Raw genomic sequence first — 16,036 nt, 5'->3', positions numbered from 1 at the left:
TCGGAAACCTTAACCTTTAGGCTCTGTGTCTTATCTGAAGTGGGGGAGCACTGATTTCTTAAGGTTGTTTTGAGGATTAGTGTGAAGCTCATAGGAGCTTCACACTAATGGCAAACAAGATATTCTCTAGAAGGTAGTAAATACTACTGTTATTTTGACTACCCTTATCCTTTTTTTTAAAGGTATATTTTCTGTTTTGTAATCATGTTTTTCAAGTAGTTGAGGTTGCAGAATAAGTGACCTCAGGAAAATACAGTGTTGGTATGTATAGAAAATTAAGACAGCTTATCCCAGTCTTGTTTAACAAAATTCATTTTATTTTCTAGAAGACAGGACTTTTCTTGGTGGTCAAGAATTAGAATTATTTTGAGTGCAATAGATCAAGTTTCTTAAAAGCCTAGCTCTTATTTCAGCACCATGTTTAGCATTAATCCTTTTCTGTTCTTCCGTCTATTGGAAAAGGGATGAAAAACAGCATGGTGTAGTCATAGAATGTGCAATGTGATTCAAGGGATAATAGTAGCGTTGTCTTACACAAAAGTCGCTTATCCACTGAACTATGATAAGAACTGGAATTTGTTTTTTTCCAGCTTTTCAATTGCCTATGCAGACTCTGTAACTCTGAGAGAATATAGAGGATTCAGAAATAAATCAAATATAGGCCCATTTTAGTAAAAGAAGAATGAGACATATAAATAAATAAGCAGAATCTTTGCATAAGTGTACTGGATTGGAGGAGATTAGAGCTGTTGTATGAGGCAGTCACATGAAAGTTGATATTACTCAAAATTATGACAAAGTCCTGTGTTTGAAGGGAACATACTTCATCTTCAGTGAAAAGTGGTAGGGACCCAGAGGTTTAGAAATGTAATAAGAAACAAGATGAATGGTTGACAAAATTAGATGGTAAAGACTAAAAGGAGATGATTAATTTCTTGGTAAGAGTCCTCCTCTAAAAACTTTTTTCCCCCCAGTTTTATTGGGAAATAATTGGCATACATCATTGTATCAGTTTAAGGTATACAACATGATGGTTTGGCTTATGTATAATGTGAAACAATTACTATTTTGTGTTTATTTTATTTGTTTTATTTATTTATTTTAGAAAGGGAGTGCGCACACCTGAGCGCACACTGAGCTGAGTGCGTGGTTGGGAAGGGCAAAGGCAGAGGGGAGAGAGAATCTTAAGCAGACTCTGTGTTTAGTGCAGAACCAATGGGGTGCTGGATCCCATGACCCTGAGATCATGACCTAAATGAAACCAAGAGTCAGCTGCTTAACAGAATGCACCACCCAGGCACCCCTACCATGAGAGGTTTAGTTATCATCCATTATATAGATATAATACAAAGAAAAGGACAGAAAATTTCTCTTGTGATGAGAACTCTTAGGATTGACTCTGTCAACAGTATCCCTGTATGTCATACAGCAGTGGTAATGGCAGTCATCATTTGTACATCATATCCCCAGTACTTACTTACCTTTATAACTTGACCACCTTCCTTACATTTATCCTTCCCCCACCACCTGCCTCTGGTAACCTGCCTCTGGTAACTCTCTTTTTTAGAGTTTGTTGGGGTTTTTTGCTTTTTGTTTTTAATTCTGTATATAAATGAAATCATAGAGTATTTGTCTTTCTCTGTCTGACTTATTTCATTTTGCGTAATGTTTTCAACGTCTACCTGTGTCATTCCAAATGGTAGGATTTCTTCTTTTTTATGGCTGTACAGTATTCCATTGTATAATTTCTGTAGATTTAGTGGAAAAGGCAGAAGAGAACTTTAACAAAACAGTATAATGGGAGTTTTCACAGTGATGCTTTTAGAGCACACACACAACTTTCTTTAATCAAAAATACTTTAAAAAACCTTTTTATTAAGAGAAAATTTAATAAACATACAAAAGTAAACAAAAGAGAAAAATAAATATGCCTGACTTATCACTCAGTTCAGTAGTTATCAACTCATGGCTAATGTTGTTTTATCTCTATCTCCCCCTTCTTTTAGAATATTTTGAAGTAAATCACTTTTTTAAATTGCTTTTTTTTAAAAGATTTTGTTTATTTATTTAAGATAAAGAGTGAGTGAGAGAGAGAGAGAGCATGAGTTGAGGGAGGACAGAGAGAGAGGGAGCAGCAGATTCTCCATTGAGCAGGGAACCTGATATGGGGCTCGATCCCAGGACCCTGGCATCATGACCTGAACTGAAGGCAGATGCTTAAGTGACTGAGCCACCCACATGCCCCTATACCCTTTTTTAGATCATCACTTTTTTTTTTTTTTAGATTATTTTGAAGTAAATCTCAGACATCATATGACTTTATCTATAGAAACCAATATTTAAAATTTAGGTTTTGGATAGATAGCCTGTCTTTTTTTTTTTTTTTTTTGAGCTTCTTGTCATGTTTTGGTGTCAAGGTTTTGCTGAGCTTATAAGACAAGTTGAGAAGTGTTCTTTCTTTTATGGCCCTTGAAAGAGTGTGTACATAATTGACATATTTTCTAACTTAGAAGTTTGAAAGAATTCACCAGTGAAGTCACTGACTTAGTGTTTTGTTATTGCTGTTGTTGTTGTTGCTGTTGTTAGGTTTTCACTAACAAATTGTGTGTATCTCTACATATATATATGTGTACACATACATATACACATATGCATGTGTGCATATATATAAAACCATTTCGTTTTTCTATATCTATAGAAGTTTTAAGTTTTCTTTTGGTAGAAATTTGTTTTTTTTTTTTTTTAATAAGGAAGATCATTTTGAAGTAAACGTCAAGATTGGATCAGATATGGGTGTCTCAAATAAAGGAACAACTTTACCTCACACCAAAAAATACCGGTTTCTTATCATCATCAAATATCCACTCAGTTAACATTTCCCCAATTGTATTATAATTGTTCAATCACTTTTGTTTGAATTATGATTCAGATCAGGTACCTTCAATACATTCAGTAGCACGGATGTATTCATAATGTCTTATTAGAATTTTTTAATATCTCTATCTCTTTTAATTCCTGATATTAGTAATTTGTGTCTTCTCTCTTTTCTCTTGGCCAGTATTACCATGTATTCATCAGCTGGTGAATTGAACCTTTTATTATTTTGATCCTTTTCTTGGACGATTTTTCTCTTTTCTAGTGCAGCCAAGCCAGAAGGGTTTTGTTTGTTTTGTTTTGTTTTGTTTTACTTTGTATATTATATATTATGTCTTTGTAGATATTTTTTATATATTATGCCTTTATTTATATTTTTGTTTTCTATCTTCATATGTCCTTGTATATGTGTGAGTCATATGTGTGAGTCTTACAAGCAGATTTGAAAATAGTTTTCTTTCTTTAAAAATACAATCTGAAAAAAATTTTTAAATAAAAATAAATAAAAATTCAATCTGTCTTTTAATTGGTTGATTTAGACTTTTTCTTACAATGTGTGATATAATTATAGAAACTGGAAACAGGCCATTAGTTATCAGGGGTTAGGGATGGGTTTGGAGAGGAAGGTGGGTGTGGTTACAGGTGTGATGCAGCCGTTTTGTATCTTGGCTGTGGTGGTAAACACAAACCTACAGACCCAACAGAAGTATATAGAACTAAATATAGACACACACTCACACAGAAATGAATACAAATAAAACTGGAGAAATCTAAAAAAAAACAGTGGATTGTATCAATGTCACTGTGGTTGTGATATATTTTACTATAGTAGTCCCCCCTTATGTTGGGTTTTGCTTTCCATGGTTTCAGTTACCTACAGTCCAGTAGCACATGATCCTCCATCTGACCTATTGTTGTCAGAAGGTCAGTAGTAACCTAACACTATCATTCACCTTACTTCTGTAGTACCCTAACAATCATTCACCTCACTTCATCTTATCAGTTATTTTATCATCTCACATCATCACAAGAAGAAGGGTGAATACAGTACAATAAGATATTTTGAGAGAGGGAGAAAGATCACTTTCACATAATTATAGTATTTGTTATAATTTTTCTATTTTATTATTACTTATTAATCTCTTATAATACCTAATTTATAAATTAAACTTTATTATAGGTATGTATACACAGGAAAAAACATAGTAAATGTAGGGATCAGGGCTGTCCATGATTACAGGCACCCACTGGGGATCTTGGAATATATCCCCCACAGATAAGAGGGGACTATGGTATATTTTTGCATTGGGGAAAAATGGGTAAAAAGTATATGTAGTCTTTCTGTCTTGCTTCTTACTGCATATGAATCTTCATCTCAAAATAAAAAGTTTACATAAAAAATGTATTTACTGATATATTTTGGTTTAAATCTACCATAATATTTACTTTTTATTTGTTCTGATTATTGATTTTTATTGTTCTTTTTTTCTTCTATTTTCTGCTCTTTCATTTCTGCTCTTTCATTAACTTGGAAGTGCATGTTCTTTACTATTTTATTTTTTTCAGTGGTTACCGTACAGATTGCAGAATGCATGCTTCACTTATCAAACCCTAATATATATATTTTTATTTTTATTTTTACCTTTTCTAGGAGTGGAGAAGCTTAAAGCTACTTGACTTCATATATGTCCCTTCTAGATTTTATGTGTTTTTTTGTCCTGCATTTTAGATTAGTATGCAGTTAAACTACACAAAATATTATTATTATTATTGTATCAGCATCATCTTTTCACTTTACCACCGTATTTTACCTTTTTGGTTGTTCTTTATTTCCTTTGTTTTTGAGCTTTGTTCTCAGTTTAGTGCTTTTTTCTGAAGAAAATTCTTTCACAGTTCCTTTCTCAGTGGTCTTTTGGTGATGGATTATCTTTTTTTTTTTTTTTAATTTGAAATGTCTTTATTTTTTCTTAATTTTTGAAGGGTAGTTTTGCTGAACTTGGAATTATTGCCTCCTAGCTCTTAGAACATACTGATTTCATTCCCTAAGTTTTTGTTGAAAAATCATCTGTCAATTTTATTGTTACTTTGTTAAAGGTATTCTGTCATTGTCCACTGGCTACTTTTAATATCTTCTCTTATGTCTTTTTTTCCTGTAGTTTTACTTTGATTGGCCCAACTCTGCATATATTTGTTCATGTATGTGTGTGTATATTTTAAAATATATTCCGCTCGGTGTTTGTATCTTGATATCTTTCTTCAAATAAATTCTCCGGCATTAACCTTTCAAATATTGCTTTTGTCCCTTTCTCTTCTTTCCTTTTACAAATCCAGTTACACATTGTCAGACCTCTTACTGTATCCATTTTTCCCCTTTTTTATGTTCTCCATCCTTTTGGCTTTCTGTGCTTTACTCAAGGTACTTGTGTCTTCTAATTCTGTTGAGCTCTCCAGGGTCATTTATAATCTGATAAATCTACCTGTTATGGGTTTTTTTGTTCTTGTTGTATTTTTCAATTAAAAAATTTCCCTGTGGTTCTTTATAATAGTTTCTAGTTCTCAACTAACATTCTCAACCTTGCATTTTATTTTATTAAACGTATTAAGCATATTTTAAGTCCCAGTCTGATTACTAATTTTTCTGGATCTCTTGTTGACCTGTTTTTGTTGTCTGTTACTTTTCTTGTTTTTCTATCCCAATTTTCATTTTTCCTGTATACTTGGTCAGTTTTCATTGATTGTCAAACTTCAAATGTAAAAATTTTTGAAATAATTTAAAAACGTAGATGATAGTATTTTCTTTTAGAAAAGATTTATGATTGGGATTTGGCGGATATCTAGGGGGCATTAACAATTCTGGACCACCTTAATTTGGATAGGATTTGGGATAATTCGAATTTAGCCCTTAGTTCCTAGTTGGCTGTCTTAGTTCATTTGGGTTGCTATAGCAAAATAGCAACTAGGTGGCTCATAGCAACCTATAGCAAAATAGCAACAGACTAGGTGGCTCATAAACTATAAAAGTTTTTTTCTTACAGTTCTGGAGGCTGGGAAGTCTCAGATCAAGGTGACCAGATTTGGTGTTTGGTGAGAGTTCCCTCTCTGTTTGTAGATAGCCATCTTCTCTCTGTATCCTCATGTGACAGAATAAGAAAGGAAACTCTCTGGGGTCTCTTTTAAAAATCTCATTATGAGGATTTGCCCTACCTCCCAAAGGCCCCAACTCTGAAAGCACATTGAGGACTAAGATTTCAACATATTAATTTTGGGGAGAATACAAGCATTCAGTATATAGTGTTGGCTATCTATTTTTAGTTTACTCTTTACCCTTGTAGTTTATCTTTTCAAGATCTAATCTTACAGCCTAGCCAGTTTATTAGGCCATCATCTCTTACCAGCATACCTCCCCTCCTGCCTCTTTCCAAGGGCATGAAGGGCATGATACTCCAATTTTTCATCCTTTACTTCATGAATTTATCAAAAGCTATGTTCAGCTTCTCAGCCTCTAAGCTACCTCTGTCGGGACTGTCAGATATCCAAAAAGAAAAGCAGCCTCAAATACCTCAAATTATTTCTCTGTTTCCTTCTTCTATTGAGTTTCAGACATTATTTTTTTACTACCTTTTTATGTCTTTCATGCTTTCATTGTTTACCTTTTTTTTTTTAAGATTTTATTTATTTATTTCAGAGAGAGACAGAATGAGAGAGAGCATGAGAGGGGCGAAGATCAGAGGGAGAAGCAGACTCCCCGCGGAACTGGGAGCCCGATGCGGGACTTGATCCCGGGACTCCGGGACCATGACCGGAGCCGAAAGTAGTGGCCCAACCAACTGAGCCACCCAGGCGCCCCATTGTTTACCTTTTTAAGTTGATTTTTGCAGAAGGGTTATTTTTCAAACACCTGATCTCTCAGATTACCTTGCTATGTTCTGCTTAAAGCTTTTGAACATCCTATTCCTCCTACTTAAAAAACTCTACCTCCTTAGTCCCCCAGTTTACACCAGTTCATGCTGTAGATCAGATCCTAAAGAGCTCTTCTTCAGGCTTCTCTGACTCCTGGAATAGATTAGGACTTGTTAGTATAGTCTTTTATAGCACTACCTGTAGTGCCTTCATTGTACATGTGGCTTGTAGTTATAATTTATTTGTGTGTTTATTTCCTTTAATGTTTATATTTTCAATGCAATGTAAAGTTCTTGAGGAAAAGAGCCGTATCAGGTTTTTTTTAACTTATTCCAAATTATAACCCATGGAAACTATTTAATATTTCTTCATAAATAGGACACACTGGTATTGGGTTAAATGATTGAGACTTTCCTTGGATGATAATGGCAGAATTTAAAGAAAGAAAGAGATTATGCCTTTTTCATGGGTCCTGGAAGGGGAGACAAGACACAGTTCCTCTTTTATTCTTATTTTTATAAATGTATTATAAAATACTTCAGGCATATTAAAAATATAAGGAGGTATATAATATACCCTGTTGTCCTCACAGCACTGCTTAAGAAATAAGATATAATTTATATTCATAAAGATATATAGAGAGCCCAGAAATAGAACCCCCCCCAAAATATAATCAACTGACTTTGATAAAAGAGCAAAGGCAATACAGAGGAACAAAGATGGTTTTTGTTGCTAGAACACTTAGGCATCCAAATGCGACAAAAGGAATCTAGATACAGACAATACACCCTTAACAAAAATTAACTCAAAATGGATCATAGACCTAATTGTAAATACAAAACCATAAAACTGTTAGAAGATGACATAGGAAGAAACCTAGATGACCTTGAGTACAACAATGCCCTTTTAGGGGCAACACCAAAGATATCATCAATGAAAGAAATAATCGATAAGCTGGATTTCATTTAAATTAAAAATTTCTACTCTGAGAAAGACAATATCAAGAGAATTAAAAGATAAACCACAGATTAGGAGAAAATATTTATAAAATATTGATAAAGGACATTTATCCAAAATATACAAAGAACTTTTAAAACTCAATAATAAAATAACAAGCAACATTATTTTTAAAAATGGCCAAAGACCTTAAAAGATACTTCATCAAAGAAGATATAAAGATAGCAAATAAGCATATGAAAAGATGCTCCATACCATATGTCTCTGGGGAAATCCAAATTAAAACGAGATAACACCACATTACTAGAATGGTCAAAATTCAAAATACTGACACCACCAAATGTTGATGAAGATATTGAACAACAAGAATTCCTCTTATATATTCTTATATATTGCGGGTAGGAATTCATAATGGAACAGCAATTTGGAGACTGTCTGGTGGCTTATTACAAAACTAAACATACTCTTAACATTTAAACCAGCAACTACCCTTTTTGTATTTACCCAAAGGAGTTAAAAACTTATGTCCACATAAAAACCTGAACAAGGGTGTTTAGAGCAGCGGTTATAACTACCAAAACTTGGAAGCAACCAAGATGCCCATAGAAGGTGAATGGATTAATAAAATGTGGTACATCCAGACAATGATTATTATTCAGCACTTATAAGAAGTGAACTGTCAAGCCATGAACAACATGAAGGACACTTAAATGCATGTTATTGAGTGAAAGAAGCCAGTGTGAAAAACCTGAATACTGTGTGATTATAATATGACTTCTAGAAAAGGCAAAGCTATGGGAACAGTAAGAATATCAGTGGCTGCTCGTGGGAGCAAATTGAAGTGGAGGAGAGAGATGACTAGGCAAAGCATAGAGGAAAGCCAGGAAGGTGAAAATACTATGAATGATACTGTAATGGTGGAATATGTCATTATGCATTTATTTGTCTAAACCCAGAGAGTGAGCCCCAAGGTAAGCCATGGACTTTGGGTGATTATGATGTGCCTATGGCGGCTTATCCTTAGTAAAAAAAAATGTGCCATTCCTTTGAGTGCTGTTGATGGTGGGGAGGCTCTGCCTGTGTGGGGACAGGGATATGTGGGAAATCTCTGTATTTTCCTCTCAATTTTGTTGTAAACCTGAAACTGCTCTAAAAAGATAGTCTTAAAAGAAAAAAAATCAGAAAAAAACCCCAGAGAGATCAAGGGATAATCTCTACTATTGATTAATAAAACCCTAAGAGACAAAGCAACCAAAAAATATACATAGTATACTAAGATATAAACATACATAAACATAAACATGTGCTAAGATATATACATAAACTAAGAAATAAACATATATAAGCATATATAAACAGCAATTATTTTGACTTTTAGATACTTTTATGATATAAAAGTAACTAATTTTTGTTTATTGTTAATTTGTTTAAGGAAATTTTTCTTTAAACTTTCAGATGATACAGCATTGTTTGAGTTGATTCAACTAGTTCCACCAGGTACTGTATTATATTTTGATAAGGTAATTGATATGCAAACCCATGTCAAAGAATGCTTTTAAAAAATACATATTTTTCCCTTCTTCCCAAATTAAGAACAATGTTGAGTTTCTCGTATTGGTCCACTATGTACAAATACATAAATACATAAAGATTGACATAGTGTTTGACTATATTGTTCTAAGTTGAATAAATAATAATAAAGAAAAGTGGAAAATTGTATGCTATTCTCCTAGCATATTTTGTGCCATTCATAAAAACTGACTTTGCGTTTTTGTGATTTTCCTTAAACTATATTTTTTTGCTTATAAAGTAATTATCTTTGTTTTTGTGTGTTGAGTGTTACTGGGAAGGGGGGGTGGAATAAAACCTTAACTATTTAGTAAACATTACAAATTTCCAGGGTAGGTAAAATTAAAATTAATATATGGAGGATAGCTTGATTTCTGTTATTTACTTTTGTGATTTTTAGGAGAATTCTATCTTAAATAATTATTCTATGTGAAAAATGGAGTTATGTGTTACTGAAATTTAGTAACCTTAAAGATTTTGATTATTACATATATACCTAATTTGTGTAACCACAGATTCTAGAAAATACCTTCATTTTTTCCCAGCATGTAACCTAGTGCCTTATAAGGGCAATTAGAAAAGAATGGAAGATAGAAAAAATTTATGGAGCTGGTAATTACATTTTAGATTTGTAAATGTCATACCAACTTGATATGTTTACAAGGACTTTTTTCCTCTGGAAACACATAGGTACTCACAAAATTTACATGAATATCTCCCTTCTATAAAAGGGGGAGGGAGAAGTAGTAATATGTACTACATTTCTGAGTAAGGAATCCATTTAACATAACTTTCTTTTAATTTTTATTTCATAGAAAAAAAAAAAAAGGCCCTGAAGCAGAAATTTCAGTAAGGCGTCAGGCACTATATATATTGTACTTGATGATTTTATTTCTAAATAGAATATTTTGTTATAATTTGAATCATAGGGTATCTTTCTTGTAGTGGGTGAAACACTGTCTACATATGATGAAAATACACGAGATTTCATGTTCCCGGGTCCAAACCAAATTTCTGGACACCATGATTCAAACCGCCAGGTTACCATGAGGAGGATTTCTGGCCTTCGAGTAAGTGCTTACAATTTTCTGAATCTGTGATGTGGGATCATTGTCAAAAACCACCACATATGCTTTAATACCTGAAATGTGAAGAACTAGTTCAGAGTTTAATTTGGTTCAAAACATAATTTTTTTATGAAATTATGATGTTATTTTAAAACATACTGAAATCTGAACAAAACCCATGCATCTTTCATCCAGAATTAACAAGCATTAATTTGCCTTATATTTTTAAGATTTTTCTCTTCTTTTCCTGCCTCCCACCTCCCTACTTTCCATGTCTGTCTGTTCTTTCTTCTTTATCGTTCTCTCAAAAGAAAGACCAATAAATATTTGAAAAGATGCTCAATTTCATTAGCATATAGGGAAATCCAAATTAAAACAACCCGATGATTTCATTCTTATAGCCATAGGGTTGGTAAAATTTAATAAAATCTGACAATATTAGAAGTGTGAAAAACTCTTACATGCTGCTATGCCGTGTAAGTTGGAACCACCACAATTCAGAATTATCTAGTAAAGGCAAAGATTCTCATAGCCTCTTGCCTTATAGGTATGTAACATGAAAATGTATTCTCTCTGGTATGCTAAGAGCCTTCCTAGGGATGTTCATTGATAGCATTGTTCATAATAATGAAAAATAAAAATGATTTAAATGCTCATTAGTTAAGAGTTTGGATAGATTAATTGTTGTACGTTCATGTCATGGAAATATACATTTATATACCTAAAAGTGAAAGCAGCATTGTGACAGCCAACTCTTTCATCCTTTCCCCCAACTCCTTTCAACTTTCGTTGGGTGATTTAAAAATATATTTTATCCCGGAAAATGTCTTCTGCTTAGAGAAACTGAGAGAAGACCCTGCTATTTCAAAGAAGAATAGCAAAAGATGTCTAGGTTGAAATAATTTGGACAAACAGTTTTTTACTACCTTTATAAAATGTTAAAGCTGTATGAGTAAGGAAAGTGGGGTGATCCATGAGCCAATATGGTGAATTAAATACTTTTCCCTTGGGTCTAGGTTTATGATATACTCTGTTCTGGGAAATAGCAATTTCAGCTTGCTAGAAGTGTTAAAGTTGACTAACTAGCAAATCTATGAAAATATACTTCCTTTGGGATATTATCAGTGTCTATTAGCCATCTTCTGTATTATAAAAACCTTCAAAGAGTGTTTCAGCAAATGTATGGAAGCTTGCAATGAAAAAAATATGATTTTAAAATTATGGTGTTTTGAAAGTAATTTTAAATGCTGTATTATACCAAATTGGCAATATAAACATCGAACTATGGACCATTAATAAGTATCTTCTTCATTTACTTTGGGTTACTTTTTTTTTCTTTTTTTCTTTTTTTCTTTTTTTATTTATTTTTAATTTTTTAAATTTATTTTCAGCATAACAGTATTCATTGTTTTTGCACCACACCCAGTGCTCTGTGCAATCTGTGCCCTCTCCAATACCCACCACCTGGTTCCCCCAACCTCCCACCCCCTACCCCTTCAAAACACTCAGATTGTTTTTCAGAATCCATAGTCTCTCATGGTTCACCTCCCCTTCCAATTTCCCTCAACTCCCTTCTCCTCTCTAACTCCCCTTGTCCTCCATGCTATTTGTTATGCTCCACAAATAAGTGAAACCATATGATAATTGACTCTCTGCTTGACTTATTTCACTCAGCATAATCTTTTCTAGTCCCGTCCATGCTGCTACAAAAGTTGGGTATTCATCCTTTCTGATGGAGGCATAATACTCCATAGTGTATATGGACCACATCTTCCTTATCCATTCATCCGTTGAAGGGCATCTTGGTTCTTTCCACAGTTTGGCGACTGTGGCCATTGGTTACTTTTATATACATTCAGGTGTTGGCTTACTAAGGCAAAAAATACACACACACATATATGTAAATTAAGACTTTGGGTAATGGTGGTTTGAAGAGGTTGTAATTCCTCTCTCCATAAAAAACAGGTATAAAACTGGACAAAATCATCACAAAAAACAATTTCAGAACACCAGAAACTAATTGGCAATAACTATATTATACACCTGAAACTAATATTGCACTGTATGTTAACCAACTAGAACTAAAAAAAAAAAAAAAAAAAAAAGTGTTTATGCTTAAATAATGGCTAAAGCTTTGGATAAAAATGGCAGCAGCATGGATCTTCTTGCCTGGGACAGCTCCCATACCCTGTGAGGCCAGTGAGAATTGTAGCTTCACCAGTCTTGGGGCTGGGCAGAAAAATCAGAAGCTCTGCTACCAGAGAGGTCAAAATCAATTTTGAAGGGTGAGACTGCGATACTGTGATTTAAAGTAAGAAATATATATTTGGTCTTTATTCTTGTTCTGGCACAGAGCTCCCAAAATCCTTGGCATTTCCTAAGTGATGGGGAGCAGTAAAGGTGTCTTTGGTTACGTTAATGAGGTGACTTTTGGAAAGCTTCTAGATAACCTAAGGATGGGGGCTGGTTGCCAGGAGGAACAACCCTGGTATTAGAGGGTTAGAACTTTAAGACCCTTGACCTCTGGGGAGTATAGATGAGGCTGGAGATTGCATTAAAATACCAATGGCCAGTGATTTAATCAATCTTGCCTATGTAATAAAGCCTCCATAAAAAAACAAAGGGCCTGGGTTTAGAGAGCTCTTAGGTTGCTGGACTCATGGAGGCAGCTCTTGGGAAAGTGATTTCCCTGGGGAAGGCATTGCTCCATGTCCCTTCCCACATACTTTGCTCCATGAATCTCTTCCATCTGTCTGTTCATCTGTATCCTTTATCATATTCTTTTGTAATAAACTGGTAAACAGTAAACTATTTCCTGAGTTGTGTGAGCCTCTCTAGCCAGTAAATTGAACTGGGGTGGCAGTCACGGGGACCTTCAAATTATACCCAATCTGTCAGGAACACAGGTAACAACCCAGACTTGTGATTGCATCTGAAGTAGTCTAGGCACAGTCTGGTGGGACTGATTCCTTAACCTCTGGGATCTAATGCTATTGCCAGGTAGCTGGTGTCAGAACTGAGTTAAATTATAGGACCCCTACCTGGTGTCACAGAGAATGCTTGGTGCTATTGGAAAACCTACACATTGGAATTGGTGTTAGAATCATAAGGACAGGCAGTGTGTCTTCACTGGATTTGGATGCAAGTGGTAGAAGAAACACCATAGCTTTGATAGGCCAATGGCAATTCCAACTAGAGTGAGCAGCCCATCTGCTAAAAAGTTCACAGAAATAAGGGAGCAATAGAAGGGCTGAGATAAGCTCTCCACCCATTCCTGGCTGACTCCGAAACAATGTACATGCGACGAGATCATAAGTGCCCAGCAAAAAGGGAAACTCAGTAGAAATTGCAGACCTGACTATCTTTGAATGTATTCCCCAAGCCACATACAGATGATCAACAAAGAGTGGAACGTTTATAGGTTCATTGGATGACCACCAAGCCATGTAGACAACAGGTGAGATTCCTAGAAAGAATGGAAGAATCAAAAGATATGGCACATGTAAACTGAAGAGCCAAATAAATGGCAGATAAAAGTCCAGTCATATCAATTATTCTATTTAAATGCGAATGGATAAAACACTCCCATCAGTAGTTTGTTGTCCTGGCAGACGACAGTGCATCCTTCCTCAGAATTCTTGTGACATCTGTCTGAGTCTTGAACCCATTGCTGTGGCAAGGGGTTCTTCTGGGATTAAATCTTGGTACTCTCGCAGATTACCTGATTAAACTTGAGCAAAGCACTATCATATGAAGATCTCATAGGGCTGCTGGGTGCATTAATGAAACGTAAATGGTTATAGCAGTACCTGGCATGGAGAACACTCAGAAGTATGAGTGACATGCTGATGGCTGTGGAGATGATGACAGTGCTGATGTTAATCCCCCCTTAAGGCTGTGGACTCCATGCAAACAGCATCTGTGGCTTTCTCATCTTTGAACTTAACTCTTAGCACAGTACTTTGCATGAAGTAGGTACTTAAATGCCACTCGATTGAATTGAATGAATGAATCACATCTTACAGACTTCATAGAGGAACTGACATTTGAGATGGAATCTGATTAATTTTATGTGTCAACTTGGTTAGGTTATGGTGCCAGTTGTTTGGCCAAATGCTAGTCTAGATGTTACTGTGAAAGTATTGTGTAGATGTAATTAATATTTACGAGCAGTTGACTTTAAGTATAGGAGATTACTATTGACAATGTAGGTGGATCTCACCCAATTAGTTGTAGCCTGAAGAGCAAAAACTGAGGTTTCCTGAACAATAAGGAATTCTGCCTCAAAACTGTTATGTAGAAATACTTCCTGAGGGGCACCTGGGTGGCTCAGTCGGTTGGGCATCTGCTTTTGGCTCAGGTCATGATCCCAGGGTCCTGGGATTGAGCCCTGTATGGGGCTTCCTGCTCAGGAGGGAGTCTACTTCTCCCTCTCCCTCCTCTTCTGTGCTTTCGCTCTCTGTTAAATAAATAAGTAAAATCCCAAAAAAAAAAAAAAAAAAAAAAAAAGGAAGAAAGCAAGCAATACTTCCTGAGTTTATAGCCTGCTAGCTTGCTTACAAATTTCACACTCAAGACTGCAATAACAACTTTTGTCTGAGTTGCCAGCTTGTGGATTGCCCTATGGATTTGGGGCTTGCCACTCTCAAAATCACATGAACCAATTCCTTAAAATGAATCAATCTCTCCCCCCCATATATATACTATATACTTATATAGTATATTACATGTTAGTTATATATATGTTCTGTTTTCCTGGAGAACCTCAACTGATACATATTAGTTTTGAAAGCTCAGTGAAAATAATGGCTAAAACACTGAGTATTTGCTATGTGACCAGTGATATATATGGGGAAGGGTAAAGTGATAAGTTGTAATCCAGGCTATGGTAGTTATAAAATATGTCCACACATGATTTGTTACTTCTCTTTTCCAAAGGCAGAGCTAGTTCTCCAGACTATACTTAGTGACTATAACAGATAAAAAACATGGTGAAGTGACAGTATTAGACTGGAGACCAGGTCATTAAATGCACTGTGGCTTCCTCCTTGCTCTCACTCCTATATCAGTCACTTTGAGCTAAGCCAACTGCCATGTGTGAAGACACTCAAGAACCTCTATAGAGAGGACAGAAGCTGGAAAGGCTTTGCTAGAATGTCTGTGAAATCTTGAAAGGTCTTGAAGAAATTCAGATGTGTGTTTGCAGGAAAATAAGGTAAATGTTATTGGAAATTAGGGATAAAAGGGTTCCTTGTTATGTAATGACAGAAAGTTTAGCCTCACAGCCACCTGCAGTAATGTGGGAAGGAAAGAAATATGAAATGAATGGTGTGTCTAAGACTTTCAGATAGAGAGTTAGAGGGTCTGCTTGGTTTTCTCTTGCTGCTTTATAGCAAAATATGAGAGGACAGAGATAAGCAAAAGGAAAGGCTGTTCAGCAAAAATGAGTTGGAACTTACTGTTCCTAAAGATTCCCAGCCTTTCCTGATGGTAAATAATGCTAAAATTAATGAATGACTTCCGGGCAAAAATCATTCCGGGCACTTTTGGGAAATTGTGGTCTGACGGTGAAACCAAAGGCATAACTATAAAACCCTTCATTAAAATCTCAGGAAGATCCAAGACGTTATCTCAGAAAATAATTGAATCAAACATTGATTTTTTTTTCA

The 16,036-nt window shown here is 35.0% G+C and overlaps 1 protein-coding gene across 1 annotated transcript in view; it reads left to right on the top strand.

The window, feature by feature from the left end:
* LOC111143213 (spermatogenesis associated 6) overlaps window positions 1-16,036 on the top strand; it is a 142,007-nt gene that overhangs the window by 40,770 nt on the left and 85,201 nt on the right. The window contains exons 4-5 of the mRNA XM_022496779.1: window positions 9,187-9,228; window positions 10,246-10,370. Coding sequence (XP_022352487.1) covers window positions 9,187-9,228; window positions 10,246-10,370 — 167 coding nt within the window. The remainder of the gene's footprint in view (window positions 1-9,186; window positions 9,229-10,245; window positions 10,371-16,036) is intronic.

Source organism: Enhydra lutris, unplaced genomic scaffold (genome assembly GCF_002288905.1).
Source record: "Enhydra lutris kenyoni isolate GAN:26980312 unplaced genomic scaffold, ASM228890v2 scaffoldscaffold9, whole genome shotgun sequence".
Classification (NCBI taxonomy): domain Eukaryota; kingdom Metazoa; phylum Chordata; class Mammalia; order Carnivora; family Mustelidae; genus Enhydra; species Enhydra lutris.
The sequence above is the reverse complement of the archived record's forward strand: the minus strand, read 5'-3'. Positions and strand labels throughout refer to the sequence as shown.